This window comes from Natator depressus, chromosome 25 (assembly GCF_965152275.1).
Source record: "Natator depressus isolate rNatDep1 chromosome 25, rNatDep2.hap1, whole genome shotgun sequence".
Lineage (NCBI taxonomy): Eukaryota > Metazoa > Chordata > Testudines > Cheloniidae > Natator > Natator depressus.
In genome coordinates this window covers 7491543-7507423 of record NC_134258.1, presented here as the reverse complement: position 1 = coordinate 7507423, position 15881 = coordinate 7491543, and the positions used below count along the sequence as shown (strand labels likewise).

Genomic DNA, 15881 nt, shown 5'->3' with positions numbered 1-15881 from the left:
AACCACGTGGTTATTTGCACAGTTGTCCTTTGTGCATATGTTCTATCTACACTATGCTGCTGTACCACCAGAGGGTGGACACTTCCTTCTGCAATGGAAGAGGTTCTTCTACTGATGTAGGAAAGCCACCCCCCCAAGTGGCAGGAGCTAGACTGACAGAAGAATTCTTCCGTGGGCCAGGCCGCATCTACACCAGGGGTACAGTACTCTGGGGTGTGAATTTGTTATACCACTGAGCAACGTAGCTCAGGCAAGTTAAGTTTTAAGTGTTGACTAGCCCATAGAAAGCACTTTGTAAAACGATGCAGAATCCTTGATTGCAAAACTAGTGATTTCAACCTTACTAGAGCCCTGGAAGGTAGATAATTAAGTATCTATCCATCCCCATCAAGAAGCCTAACCCCCCATACATCCCTCCCCCCCACCCCATATCTTTTTTTCCTTTGCAGATCTCCTATTTAAAGTTTTACCAAGACCAGTATTCAGAGCAGACACAGAAGTCGTGTCTACAACCATGTGGGTTCTAGGGAAGAGAACATGACACCCTTTTATTGAGCCAACAAAACAAGCTGCTTTGGAGACAAAAGTCTATATGGGTGGGGAAGGGACTCTCACCCCCAAATTACCTTGCCAGTGATGGATACAGGAATGAAACAAACAGTGTCCCGATTCCATCCTCTAGAGGCAGGCCTACTAACTGTGTCATAGAACCCATACCACTAGTGAAGATTCTCCGAGTCTGTGGGATAAGTGTCTATTCCTTGGGGAGAGGAGGACTTTAATTTAATCCCTGGCAGGAAGCGGTGAAACAGCCTAGGTACAGGATGAAATGAGCATCCCTTTGCTAGGAAACTCATTTTGAAATCAGAACGTTTTCAAAAAGAGGGAGATATTTTTGCAGCCTGCAGATCACCCAGGAAAGATGTGCAAGGAGAAAGCAACAGCTCAAATGGTACAACAGGTGCCTGGAATACTTCAACTCTCTTTATTTAACATTCCATCTGCATCACCTCTCATGTCAACACAGATAATACTCCATTTAGAAACAACCTATTTACATCATCTGCTGCCAAGCTGTGCTGTTACAGAGTACCACATCCTGAAAGCCTGGTTCTGAAAGGGTATAAACTCACCCATAGGTGACACTGCTCTGAGAACTGAAGGCTACATTACTGGATCAGAAAGAGGAATATGCCCCTGAGTCTTGCTAGTGATAGGTGCAGGCTGAGATATACATGTAACTATTTGGTGGCTGATAGCTTGGGAGTTAGTGGAATAAAACCCTTAGCTACAATAAAATCTCAGCAGCATGGCTCAGCTTAGAAAGTCTAGATACTAGACAGCACATGGACAGAAGCGGCCACTACAGCGAGAGAGAAATGGCGGTGGTTTGGTACATCCTCTTCCTCAGCATCTCACCTCCCAAGCCGACTATTCATTGAACATCCCTCTTAACCCCTAAGTTTCTAATACTTCAGACTCCAGCTTCCTGCAGGGCTGTGCTTATGTCGTTAGCAGATATCCCAGTGACCCTGGAAAGAGGTTAATTTACTTGAGAGAAGAAAAAAAACAAAAACAAAAGAACCACAACGAGACACTCTAGTGTCTTAGGACCAGCTTTCCTCTCCCGATGCTGTTGTAGAAGCCTTTGGTGCCATCTGGACCACGGGGCAGGCGCATCACCCCAGGTCGAAGGCCAAAGGGATCTGGCATCTTTCTTAACTCCAGAGAGCAGCAGGGTAGAGCTCTGGTTTCCAGAGACTGGCTATGGGCAGCCACCCGTCGCCGCTGGACCCATGAGCTGCCAGAGCCAATCCCGCTGTCCCAGCAGGACTCGGACAATCTTCGGAACTCGGGACTCATGTCTGGGCTGGAGGAGCCACCGTTGCCCAGCTCGGCAGCCAGGGGTGAAGGGCAGTGGGGGTGAGCCAGGCTTTTATTGGAGAGAAGAGGGCTGGCGTGAGGGCTGCTGAAGAAGGAGGGTTTGAAGCTCACGCCCAGGCTGCAGGCGGACCACGCTGGAGTGGAGAGATACTTCTGCATCAGGACGGGAGGGGAAGCCGGCGTGCTGTCAGACTCCGAAGAGCTGCAGAAGAAAGAGTCTCCCGTGGCATAGGCCAGCCTCTCCGACGCCTGCTGCTTCCTGGCCAGCTGGTCCACCAGCTCCACCTCTTCTATGTCATCCCCGCTCTTCTTTTTGGAGCCCTTCCCAGAGAGACGGACCACCTTGATGCTCTCCCTGCCGGGGGAGCCCTGGCCATGGTTCAGCTCCTCATAAGCCTTCCTAGCACTCTCCAGGTTTTCATACTCCACCAGGGCACAGCACTTGGTCAGGAGCTCAGGGTAGCGGGAGGAATACTTCTTCACGTCAGAGGGCAGCTTCTTGCCCGGCCTCAAGATGCGGATGGAGGCGATGGCGCCGAAGGGGCTGAACATTTTAGTGATGGTCTCAATGAAGCTCTTCTGGAGCGGTGGCGACATTCCCTGTTCCTGGGGTAGGAGGTTCCAGGCAAGGAGCAGCTTGCTTGGCGGGATGCTCAGGAGAGACTCCGGGATGGGGATTTTCCTTCTCACTTTAGTCCCTTCTTCGTTCACCTCCAGCAGCTCCGAGAACTGCAGGGCATAGAGAGTGATCCTCCAGTCTCGGGTTAGGTATTTCACCTGTTAGCAAGAGAGAAGGGAAACAATATTCTCCTGCCATGAGGATATCAAATACTCCTCCTACTCTTGGGATGTACCTGCACAGAACCCTCTGCCCCCATGCACCAGGAGCTCTGGTACTGTCCATATGCGGACATGGAAAGGGGGCACAGTTCCCCACATGCTCCCGGTTTCTTTCATTCCCCCCCCCCCCCAAGCAGCCAGTCAGAATGATGTTCCCACCTCCTTTATCCCCATCCCAGCCCTGGGCAGGATTTCACTCCCAGTTCCAAGAAGACAGGCAGTGGGAAAGTTGCGTATGGAAGAGATCCAGGAGGGAAGCACCAGGGGAAGATATGAATAAAAATGTTGCTCTGGTGGGAGCTTCTGGAAATTGCCCTGATCCAGACGCTCTGTGGAGAGCAACTCCTCACCTCTCCCTGCTGGAGGGGAGCTTCCCGCTCTGAGCTGAAGCACGTTGCTTGGGAGGAACGTGCACGGACGCTGTCCAGTGTGCCGCCTGGCCCTCGGTTATTCAGACAGAGGCCTACACGCTGCTCCACAGAACAGGGCCAGAGACCCCAGAGAGTTACTGAAAGGGGCCTCTTGGGTCACTGAGGCCAGTCCCCTGCCATTGCAGGCAACCCCATCATAGAATCCCATAGGTTTAATCAAACTTCATCTTAAAACTAGTTTGCCACCACTCCTATTGGTAAGCTGGCAAATCCCTTCGGTTACACCAGTCATGGAAACAGGCCGTGTTGGTGGGGCCGGGGGGAAGAACACTTCCCAGCTACAAAATATTCAGTCTTGGGTGCTCTCCTAACTTTTCCATAGCATGCATCGCCCAAGAGAGGATTGCCCCAACCTCCCACCGGTTGTTGGGTTACATCTCTGGGGAAATGCCAGCTGATGCTGACATGTGCCGGGTTGATGTATTTTAATTGGTCTTTTAATACCATTATGTCCTCCTCCTCCCCCCACCTGCTCCCGGTTCCTCTGCTTTCCTTGTTCCCTTCTCCTACTGCTGTCCTCAGGTTCCAAAGCCCATCTGTCTCCTTTCCCTATTATGGCACAGTGACCCCTAGGAAAGAAGCTTCTCCTCTTTGCCCTCAGCTGCTTTCACAGAAGTCCAGGCTAGCACTTGGGTTTCCCCCCCCCACCTGCCGAAAATGAGAAGAGCTCAGCTGTCTGCAGAGCACAGTTTGGGAACCTTGGTTCCCACTTATTTTCAAGGTGAGGAAGGGAGAAGAGGTTTCATAGATGGTATGGCCAGACAGGACCATTAGATCATGGAGTCCAACCTCCTGCATAACACAGCTCAGAAACTTCCATCCAGCTACACCTGTACTGAACCCAGTAATGTGTTTGGGTAAACCTCGTCTTCCAGAAATTTACCCAGTTTTCATTTGAAGGCTATGAAGAGCCCAACACTTCCCTTGGTAGATTCCCCTCGCCTCCACCAATGGGTAATCACTCTGTTAGGTGCCTTTGCTTGGTTTTAATATGGACAGACAGCGGACTTGGTATGGCTAAGGTGAAGACTCACTTTCCAGCGGGATGTACCACTCCACCCTTAAAAAGCAAGGTCCTTCCTGCTTCAGGTGAAGCGTGTCCAGTCTGTGGCCAGCAGAGGATGGTTTGACCAAATCTGAAGCAGTTTGGATAGGCCTTTGTGCGTCTGAGCAGACTGATCATGTACTGTCAGAGCGCACACAATATTCTCCCACAAGCCAAGAACAGCTAAACATGAGTCAGAGCTTGAATATGTAGAATTCCATAAAAGGCCGCTGACGTGTCTGTTTAGGCCAAGATTTCTCAAAATAGGAACCTAAGGTTAGTCTCCCAAGTAAAGGGCCCCATTTCTACCAGTGCTGGGCAATCACTACCTCCAGGAGCAGCCACTGAATGTTGCTTCTTTCCCAGCACTTATGAAAATTAGACCGCTTTTCTTTTCCAGAGCCTATCACACAATTTAAGAGCCTAATTTGAGGCCCCTATTTTTAGAAAATGTGCACCAAACAAACAGTTAAAATCTTAACATCTACATCGAGCACTTTTCATCCTGAAAGATCCTAAAGGATTTTACAAACCACCCACTTCTGTCTACCTCTGAAATGCAGCCACCTCTGGGGTGAAGCACAACTTGATAACAGAGCAAGGCTGCACAGAAGTCCTGCAGCTGGAGGAGAAGGCCAGAGGATGGAGGCCGAAGCCAATGGGCCAGACCCTGGGGTCTGCCACCACAAAGCCAGTGCCCGGGACTGGAGCCCAAAGCCCCACAGCCAGGGCTGGCTGCCCCACTACCCCGGGAAGGTTGGGGACTCACTGGTTGCCTGCCCCTCCAGCGCTGTGCCCCAGGTGACTCCAGACAGTGGCAGGGCCCAACCCCTGATGGTGGCCCCAGCAACCAACACCAAGGAGCAACAGGGGCATCCAGGAGCAACAGCGGGCAGGGGTGGGGGGGGGAGAGAAAGAGGAGGCCCTACTTTGGAAGGGCAATCACAGCCCAGGAGGCTGTGGCTGCAAGAAAAGCCCCTGGTGGCCGCATGCAGCCACAGCGGCCGCATTTGAGAAACACTGCTCTAGTCACGTGTACCAGGATGTTAGCGGCAAGAGGGAACCACCCACCTTCTTGAAAGATGTCAGCAGTTTGATGCTGACAAAGCCCAATTTGTTCTTCTGAACGTGCTTCAGGAGGAAGGCATCCTTGGCCAGGTTCTCATCAGACAAGTAGAACTCCACTTGAGACACAATCCTCTGGATCAGATGGGCGTCGGGCACCGAGGAGTCGCACTCGAACGAGTCAGCCCCAAAAATGTCATTCAGGTCATAGAAGCTCCTACAAGCAAGACAGCCAGGATCCCACCCAAGGTTAACTGCACTTGCAGCTGGGATAAACAAGCACACAGGCCTGGAGCTGGGTCTGCACACACCTTAGGAAATTGCACCAGGCCTGGATCACTTACAGTGGGCACCAGTCACTAGCTGGGTTACCCACTTACAGACAAACACCCAGGTACCCCAGTGGGGCTGCAATTGAGGCAACGCCTTTAAGGATTCATCAATACAAGGAAATCCCAGAGGAGCTTCCAGCCCTCAGTGCAGGTAAACACAGCACTTTCCCCACTGCTGTTCCTGGAAGTGACCTGCATTGCAGACTGGGTCAGCATCACTCAGGAGAGGGAGGTGGCTGGGTTAGAGACCAGGAGCGCAGCTCTGGATTGGAAGTGCCAATATTGGCTGGGCATGGAAAGATACCCACGAGTCCCTACCTATTTGGGCTACAAGGCTGAGGAAGAGCGCGTGGTGTAGCAGCTAGAGGAACAGAACTGGGACCCCGGAGACCAGGGCTCTGTTCCAATTATTATTACTGCTTGTGCAGATTGGCTGTCAAGGTGCTCACCTGGGGGAAGGCCGTTCAAACGGCCTAACAGGAGATCAAGAGGTATCCAGGATTTGTTTCAAGAGGGTACGGAATAGTCTCTGGAATGACTGCAACATTAGGATGCAAGCAGATGGCGCTACTGCAAATAGTGTTCAGCTTTGCTTAACCAGACATTTGAGCATTTAGCTCTTGAAAGAAATGCTGATTGCTAGCTGAAATACTCAGTGTATTACCCATAAGACCTGTTCTCACCCCGATTCTGTTGCTGCCCGCTAATTAAACCCATGCGAGCAAGATGATCACCGTAATGTTTTGGCAGCACGTGACTAAGGAAGGAAGTCCAGGTATGGTACATTTGGGAGGGACAACGTGTTGGGTCAGTCAGGCTCCCTTCCACACTCCCTAGAAGAGCTAGTTTCCTGATTAACTCCCCCTCTTGCCCCCACCATCTCCTGAAACTGGGTCACTTTGAAAGAGTGGGGAAATGAGATAAGGCCTGGATCTCATTCCCACGTTACAGTGCTCACCCTGAAACACTGCGGCGGGGGGGGGGGGGGGGGGGAGATCTCTGCTGCAGTAGTAGGAAGAGAACCCTTGGGAACAGGAGAGCCCCTTAATTAGCGATGGGAGAGTTGTCCTAGATTCAGTCCTGCCTCAAGTGCAGGGGGCTGGAATAGATGACCTGTTGATGTCCCTTCTGGTCTCACATTTCTTTGCTTTTATCTAACTCCCCGGCAGAGAGACCCTGGGGGAAGGTGGGGCGAGGCTCTTTAAGGGAGAAGCTGGGAAGACGTTTCTCCTATTTGATACCAACTCCCTTCCCCACTCCCAGGATTCTCCCACGTTTCCATGCATCTGACCAGCAGACATACAATAGAGGGGGACCAAAAGCCCACAGAGAATCGGCTCCTCTGAGAGCTTCCAAGTTGCAAACATAGTGTCCTCTCTCGGGCCTAGTGCAGGGAAGTGGGTCCCGTTAAAAAGAGATCCCCAGCCTGCACTGAGCGGGTAGCTCCCTGCTTGCGTGAGAAAGCCAAGCGAGAGCCGGGAGAGAAGAGTATGGATTTTAGCCACAGGTTAAAAAGCCATAGGGGGGGGGGGGTCAAGTCCCCATTGCCCAGCTCTGTCTCTGATCTGCTGTGGGATCAAAGGCAAGTACCCTCTATGAACCTCTCTCATCCATTTAGACAGTTGGTGCTTCAGGCCGGAGGCCATCTCACCGTGCGTTTGGACAGTACCCAGCAGGCCCCCAATGGTCTCGAGGTATTAGTGCTATGCAAACCAGTAATAACTCAGCATGGGAGCATTATACACCCACTGTGCCCTGGGGTAAAGGGCTACCCAAGTGGCAGGACACTGCAGAGCCAAGCCTGCTGGGAACTAGCCGACTCCAGCCTGTTGGCGCTAGGTTAGAGGGGAACTTTCAACTCTAGAGCGCTAGCTCGAGTCCAGATCAGCGGCCAACGGAAGCGGAGAAGATCAACGGCCCTTTTGGAGGCACACGTAAAGTGAGTTGGGGTCTCGGTCTAACCCCCAACAGCTGTCATTGGGCACCAGTTGCCCCTTCTGTTTGCAGTCTCAGCAGAGACAGAGAATTGAAGGGAGCCCTGAACTCCCTTCTCTCTCCTAGGGTGGGTTCCTCTAGGAGATGCATCATACTGCCTGCACTGCTAGGAATCTGTAGGTATTCCTGGAGATAATGCCCTAGTTATCAGGGAGGGGCAGCCCCACAATAAATAGATAGTGGATACATACCCATCAAAGTTCTCAAAGAAGTCTTCCTGGCTGAGTGGGGGGAGAGGCTGGCCCTTGTGTGGAAGGAAGTGCAGAGTAGAAAAGGGGGTCGTCTGCACTTGCATGGGGGTGCTACACCTGGGCTGGGAACCAAGCCCCAGGGCCACCAAGGAACCATGGGACGACATGGTGCTTCATCTAGCAAGGTATAAGAAATACAGAGAACAGTCACAAGCATCTCCAATGCCTCTTACTGAATGAGAGGGTGCTTAATTAACAACAGGGCTAAGCCCCCGCAGCTCTGGGCTTGGGAGTTCATAGCCCAAGTACCTCTGGGCTTGGCATGTCAGTTATGAATGTAAAACAATTGCTTGAGCCCCAGCACTTCTTTCATTACCAATTCAGCAGTATAAGGAGAGTAACTGGGAGCCCACGGTACATATCCCCTCTTTCCCCCCAGCAAGGATCAACACTACACCCCAAGAAGCATATGATGGGCTCTAGGAAAGGGCTGGGCCCAAGAGCAGGAGAAAGCAGGTGCAAACACCAGCTGCTTACCTGTCTCACCAGGTGAAGATGCACTAAGAGCCCACCAGCTCCTTCTGCTACATTGTGGAGACCCCTAAGTTATTGCCTTTCCCTCCCCCCCAGCACACAAACTGGCCCCACTAATGATACAGAGAGAGAATCCCCTAGACCACTAGCTTATAATGGAAGCCACAGCCACCCAGGAAACCACACAGCAGAGCTTTGGGGGCTGCCCTGGCTGCTAAGAGGAGGCAAACGAGCATCCAGGTGAAATGTGTTCTCAGGTTAAACAGCTTCACCTGCTCTGCATGAGACTCCTGCAGGAAATCGGGCAGAGCTCCAGCCTGAGGAGACGCCTTTGGCTTCCTAGCAGGTGTGCCCTGGGAGCTGAGCCATGCTCTGCTCAGGGCTTTTAATGGAGTTCACCAGGTATATTATGGGGGAGGGGGAGTGGGTGAATTGCAGAGTTAACTCTCCCTTTGTAGGCATGTTATGGACCCTGAGCTCAAGACAGGGAAAAGTTGGTGAGCCCTGTCCATGACTCTGCTGGGACAGGGAACTTTCTGGGGGGCCCTTTTGCATCCCCCGCTATAATAAAATTACTAATTTAGATCAGCTGCTGAAATGCTGCCTCTTGCCCTTTGGGCAGGCTAGAAAGGGGCTGGTAGCCAGAATCAGGACCCCAAGTTCCAAGGCTACTTCCTTTGCACTTGCCTGGGCTGGCGGGAGCACGGTTCTGGCACGTCTGGAAAGGGGCAGGCAGCTATCCGTCTGTTAAAGGCAAGCTATAAACTGCAGGGAATGTGCCCTAGCTGTGTAAGCAGGGGAGTGGAGCTGACCCTGCTCCGAGCAGGGTCTCCTCTCACCTAAATAAAACCTGGGTGCGGCTGGTTTCTACCCAAACCTACAAAGGCCAGGCCGGCGTGCAGCTCCTAGAGCTGAGATGACGCTGTTGTCACAGGAAGTTCCCTGCTTTGACCAGTTCCCTGCCTGGTGGGGTTGGCATTCAGCTGGGGAAGGTGTGAACTAATGGGTAGGGAGTGAAGATATGGTAACCAGGTGCCTTTTCCTGTCCTGGGGGGAGATGGCTGGAGGGAAACCCTGGGATGGAATCAATACAGAAAGGGGGTGGGGAAGAACAAAAAACACAACCCCAATCCCGATTGTGGGCCCAGTCTGACCTGTGCCAATCACATGGCACAAATGTGCTCCCTGGATCCTCTGCCCCAAGCTGATCTCCCAGCATGTCAGAGCAGCCCCTAGGCTGCTCTAAATTCCACCAGGCCCTCTTTCCTTGATAATACCTCCATGCCAGGGGCACCCTATTGCCTGTATGCCAGCCAGGCTAGCTGTATGCCAGAATGGTCTTCCCCATCCCTATGCCAGGGGAATTCCCAGTCAGCGAACTCTGTCCCCAGGTGCCACACAAGTGCATTTGTCTGCCTGCTCGCTTTTGACAGTGCATTAATAGAAAAAGAACAAAATGAGCTAAGTAGCTGTAACCACCTGCTGGGGCCGAGCATGTGAACTGTCTGTCGGACGCCAGGACCAGAACAGATCAGAGCTGGAGCAATAGAAGGGGCTAGAACTGGGAGTGAGGCACTGAAATTTGGACCGGGAACACAGAGGCTGCGCTTCAGGAAAATGTTCCATGTGCTGAGCTCTGGGGGGCTGTGGAACGGACCACAGGGGAACCATCCGCACTGGTCTGATGGGACTGGTGGTGGATGGACCAGCTGCGTGACCCTGGCTCTCTCCTCTCAGTCTCTGGGGCCTCGGCGCTCGTTTGGGCTGTCTGACAGAGCTTGTTACTCAAGGGCTTTTCCACATCAGCCGTTCACCTTCTGCCTCCAAAAAGAGGAACTGTGCTGCTGAAGAAACAAGAACTGCTTTCTTCAACATCTTCCCCACGGTGCTTTGGACACAGCTCAATGAGCAGGACGACACATGCTGGGGTGACCGGCCTGCCCTTGTCAAGAGCCAGCTGCAGCCCCATGGTGTTCCTCTGACCGAGGAGAGAAGAGAGCCCTGCTGAGTACTTGCTCTGCACAGCTCGTACAACAGCAGAAGACAGGAGAACGCTACTGCCGAGTAAGTGCTGGGGTTCGCTGGGCATGGGGAGAAGGACTCTTCCCCAGGAGGGGCTGACTGTTGTCTGCATTTTAGCCACCGTTAAAAAGCAGAGCTGAGTCCAAGCCAGGGAGGTCTTGGTTCGAGCTCTGCCAAAGGAGAGGGATCTTCATGCTGGGGATTTGGGGCTGAGCACATCCAAGGCTGGAAGTGGGCTGGGTCACACAGGGTTGCAGAACCAGCCAGAATGGCAAGCTCTAACCCAGGGGTCGGCAACCTATGGCAGGCCTGCCAAAGGCCACACGCGAGCTGATTTTTAATGGCAGGCTCTGGCCTGCCGGGCCCCAGCTGCCGGCCCCACTCAGCACCCGCGGCCGAACCCAGGCCAGGGCCCCGGCAGGCAGCAGCGAGCCATTAAAAATCCTGCCCGCCCCGGCCTGGTCTTCTCTGCCCCCCGGCAGGGGCAGGGTGAAGAAGCTTGGTCTTGCTGGCGGTTGCTGCAGGGCAGGCAAGGTCCCCACTCCCCTGCCTCTTCCCCCAGCCTGCTGGGGTCCTGCTCCTCCTCCTCTCCCCGCTCCCCTGCCTCTTCCCCCAGCCTGCTGGGGTCCTGCCCCTCCTCCTCTCCCCGCTCCCCCGCCTCTTCCCCCAGCCTGCTGGGGTCCTGCCCCTCCTCCTCTCCCTCCCTGCCCCTGATCACCTGATGGCCCTTGCGAGGGAAGGGGGAGAAGCGGAGCCGCATTGCGCTCGCTGCTCCGGGAAGGAGGCGGAGAAGAGGTGGGACAGGGCCTTGGGGAAGGGGGGTGGAATCAGGGCATAGCCCCTCCAGCCCCCTGCTGTGAGCTGCTCTGGACAGGGGGCTGGGAGGACCCCCACAACCCTAGCCCACAACCCCAGCCCTCTGCCCTGACTCCTGCACCCTCCTCACACACTCCCAGCCCTCTGCCTCGACCCCTGCACCCCCCACGACCCCAGCCTTGACTCCAGCACCCCCCACACATACCCAGCCCCCCATGCCGACTCCTGCACCCTCCTCACACACCCCCAGCCCCCTGCCCTGACTCCTGCACCCCCACACATACCCAGCCCTCCCACACCCGATGCCCTGACTCTTGCACCCCCCACATTCTCACCCCCACCGTGAGCACCAAACGGGAGCTCCTGCACCCCCCCCCCATTCCTACCTGGACCCCTCGCACCAAATGGGAGCTGCCCAGGTAAGCACTCCACACCCAAACCTCCTGCCCCAAAGCTAAGCCCCCTCCCTCATTCTAGCTCCTGGCCAGACCCTGCACCCCAACCCCCAGCCTGCTCCTTCACCCCCAGCCCTGGACTCGGCGCACTCCCACCCTCAGCTCAGTGCAGAGAGAGAGGAAGAGAATGGGCTAGAACCAGGGAGAAGGTAGGTACCCACTCTCTGTGGGCAGGGCCAGGACCCCAGACCGGCAGCGGGCTGAGTGGGGCCGACAGCCGGGACCCTGGCTGGCAGGAGCCGGCGGATGGACCCCCAGACCGGCAGTGGGCTGAGCCACTCAGCCCACTGCCGGTCTGGGGTCCCGGTCGTCGGCCCCGCTCAGCCCGCTGCCAGCCTAGGTGAACGGAACCCCAGGCTGGCAGCGGGCTGGGCGGGCCGGCGGCATAAGATCAGTATTTTAATTTAATTTTAAATGAAGCTTCTTAAACACTTTGAAAACCTTGTTTACTTTACATACGACAATAGTTTAGTTATATAATGTATAGACTTATAGAGAGAGACCTTCTAAAAAACGTTAAAATGTGTCACTGGCCCGCGAAACCTTAAATTAAAGTGAATAGATGAAGACTTGGCATGCCACTTCTGAAAGGTTGCCGACCCCTGCTCTAACCCATGGCTCCCAGAGCTGGAATAGAACCCAGGAGTCCTGTTTTCACACACACACACACACACACCTCTAACAGAGCTGGAATAGAACCCAGGAGTCCTGTTTTCACACACACACACACCTCTAACAGAGCTGGGAATAGAACCCAGGAGTCCTGTTTTCACACACACACACACCTCTAACAGAGCTGGGAATAGAACCCAGGAGTCCTGTTTTCACACACACACACACACACCTCTAACAGAGCTGGGAATAGAACCCAGGAGTCCTGTTTTCACACACGCACATGCACACACACACACACACACACACCTCTAACAGAGCTGGGAATAGAACCCGAGAGTCCTGCTTCCCAGTCCTCTGCGCTAACCACTAGACAAGGCTGCCTCCACCAAAACATCCACCCCTTTGCCCCTCCCTTCCCCCCCCCCCCAAAGTCGTTCCCTCTTTTAAACCCTTTTATAGATTTACTCCGTTCGGCTGGGGAGTTTTAAAGATGAGTTGATTCTGTGGTAGCTTCTGGCAGCTAAGAAAGATGGCACTGTTGTGCATTTGGAACGGGAGGGAGGTCTGTGGGCCACGGTGGGTGTGGGGATTGGACCACAGCAGTAATGGATCTGAATTAGGCTGGGCGATGGATTGCATGACTTACCCAGCTGGGTGGGAGGGGCAGATATGGGGTCTGAGTTCAGCTTGTTGATGGGACCTAAATACTAATGCCCCGGCTTTCAATGGGCCATGTTTATAACCGTTCTCCTAATGCTGTTGAGTGAATAGATGCTTCCTCCCGTTGTAACTATTGTCAGGAAGCGCTGTCTGGGGGGGATTGCCGTTGCCGATGTAGTGTCTTACTGACTGCCTGGTGGAGACGGGGTCATGAGACCCCAGCTAGCTGTCAGCATGAGGATCCCCAGCTGGGTGTCACTTCAAGGCAGGAAAAAAATAAACCCATAAACACCCTGCGAAGAAGAGACAAGTTTAATTTTGCACTCTTCACTTCCCCCTAGATCTGAGGAGGGTGAAGGTAAAGCCCAGCCTGCACTGTTTACTACCTGCCTAATGCTCACCCTGGCAACATAATGGAAAGGATGGGCCGTGCTGGTTTTTTCATGTGGCTCAGGGCAGGACCCAGGAGTGATGATCCACAGCGTTGCCACTAAGGCTTGAGATAAAAACCCATGGCCCAGATTGCCCCTTCCTGTGTTAAAAGCCGGTGACCGAGGACTCCTCATGAAGAAACAGATTCCCTCACCTTAAGCTGTCAGGGGGATTTGTCCCTGAGGTGCACTGAAAACTGTTTTAAAATTGTAGGCTGTCACTTTAAATTTCAGAGGGTTTTCCTGGTCCTGCTTGCAGCTTAGGGGGCTCTGTAGGGAAGCATGTGTTCTGGGCTAGCAGCAGTCAGTCTGCAGACAGCCAGGCTAGTAAGGTGGGGTGCGTTATGCCTCTCTGTTTTAGGGAGCAGCCTGCTTTGTCTCTCTCTCTGTTTTGGGGTTCTTGTCTGTAATGGTGCCGTGTTCTAAGAAATAAAGTAGTGTTATGTTGCAACCATCCAGAAAGAGTAGTTATGTATTGAACTTTTCTGTAAGTATGCCATGAACATAGCAATATCCCACAGCCTGTGTGTGCACCCACCCCTGGTGGAGGCCCCAGGATCAGTGTGATGCCATGGCCATGTGCACACAAGCCATATAGCCCTGCAGCAGCTCTGGCCCCTGGTATCCCAATTTTTCCCTGGTAGCACCTCTCCATTCGAACCATGTTAGGAGGGGGACCCAGACTGCTACAGCTTCCCATTAGCAAAATTGATCAAGCCCGGGGTGGTATTTCATGTAAGCTCCGTGGGTCGAGGGGTTGATAGCTGGGGGCATTGTGGGTCAGGACTTAGGTCCTGTTGGAGAGGCGTCGAGACTAGAATAGCAGAGGGCTGCAACTCAGGTCTGAAGTGCATTGGCAGAACTGTATGGGGGGGCTGGATGAGCAGGGGCTGTTACAGAGCAGGCCTGAGGTTCCTGGGCTGAGCTGTACATACATGGGGAGCCCAGGGCTGGAAGAGCAGAGTGGGGTGCTGCAGAACAGGATTGAGAGGCATTGTGTCTGAGATGCTCCCATGCCACCTGACTTCACAGGACACGTGGGGGTGGGGAAGCACCACGTTTTAGTTCCCCCTGAAGAAAATGTACAAAACTGAGGTGAAACCTTCCAACCAAGCCAGCTCCAAGATGGGATTTGGGCAAAGAAAGATTTCACTCTTCCAAGAGTCGGAAATGTGACGGCTTTCCCTCGGTAAGGGCCTGTACAAACCAGCCTGACGGGTCTCTCCTGAAAGAGGTGTTAGGATATAGATATCCAGGCCTGCCTGTAAAGGCCTATATTTTAAGAATTTAGGTATATGTTTATTATTTAACTAGTAATAGAGGTCTACAAGAGGAATTCTCCTTGCTCCAGCTGTGGAGACGGTGCACGAGGAACCCACAACGTGACCCATTGTCACTGAAACTTCCATGCTTGGCTGAGCCTGGGTGGCAGGGGGTTTCCGGGGCTGAGGGAAACTGACAGTTAAAGTTCTCCTTCCTTCCTTCCTTGCCTTGAATGACTCAATCACTGAACTGCCTCCCGCCCTGGCAGACACAGGCTATTTCGTGATCCTCAAAATGCTGGGCTGGAAGGGACCTCGTGAGGCCATCTAGTCCAGCCCCCTGTTCTGAGGCAGGACCAAGTCAACCTAAACTCTCCCTGACAGGCGTTTGTCCAACCTGTTTTTCGAAACCTCCAGAGATGGGGATTCCACCACCTCCCTAGATAACCTGTTCCAGGGCTTGGCTCTCCTGCTAGATAGTTTTTCCTGTTATCAACCTAAATCTCCCTTGCTGCAAGTTAAGTTGATTCCTTCTCCTCCAACCCTCAGTGGACATGGAGAACAACTGATCACTGTCCTCTTTGATATCAACCTTGTCCATATTTGAAGACTGTTATCATGTGGTCCCTCCACCCCAGCCGTCTCTTCTCTAGTCCAGTGTTTCTCAACGGCCTGTCCGTGGACTGGCACCGGTCCCTGAGATCTCCCTGACACAGTTTAGGAAGGCACCAAGCAGGTCCCTGGTATCAGAAAAGTTGGGACACTGAGAGACACTGCTGTAGACTAAATGGGTCCATTTCTTTCAGCCATTCCTCAGAGTCCAGATTTGCTAAAGCTTTTCTTGTTCTTGTTGCTCTCCTCCGGAAACCGTGTCCAATTCGTTCACATCTTTCTTGAAGTGCAGTGCCCAAAGCTGGACACAGCTGAGGCCTGGCTGGTGCTGAGTGGCGCAGAACAGCTACTTCCTGTGTCTTGTATTAACAGAGTGTCCAGGTAGATGGGTTATGCCTCTCTCTGGCTAACTCGCTGCTTCCTGTCCAGCCGAAGCTAGCAGTGACCATCTGATGGCAGGATTTGCCATGTGGAATAAGGACCTAAGGCTGGGGTATGCTGGCAAGAAGCCAACACTTTATTTTCTGGCTCCAATCCTGTGACTAAATGTCCCTGTCATGTGACAGGACTTGAGATCAACTGACTCCAGAAATACCGTCTTAATTCCCCCCCACCGCCCCCTTTTTATGGCAGCCAGTTACCAACGTCCATCTCGGTGCTACGATGGTGGTGACCCTGCAGCCGTTTCCTG

General features: G+C 53.3%; 1 protein-coding gene across 1 annotated transcript; it reads right to left on the bottom strand.

Moving 5' to 3' along the window:
* Window positions 1-1599: 1599 nt before the first annotated feature.
* LOC141977865 (la-related protein 6-like) lies at window positions 1600-7950 on the bottom strand. Its single transcript, XM_074939615.1, has 3 exons — window positions 7784-7950; window positions 5272-5482; window positions 1600-2661 (listed from the first exon to the last, which is right to left on the bottom strand). The coding sequence occupies exons 1-3, from the start codon at window positions 7948-7950 to the stop codon at window positions 1600-1602; spliced, it is 1440 nt and encodes a 479-aa protein (XP_074795716.1).
* Window positions 7951-15881: the final 7931 nt, after the last annotated feature.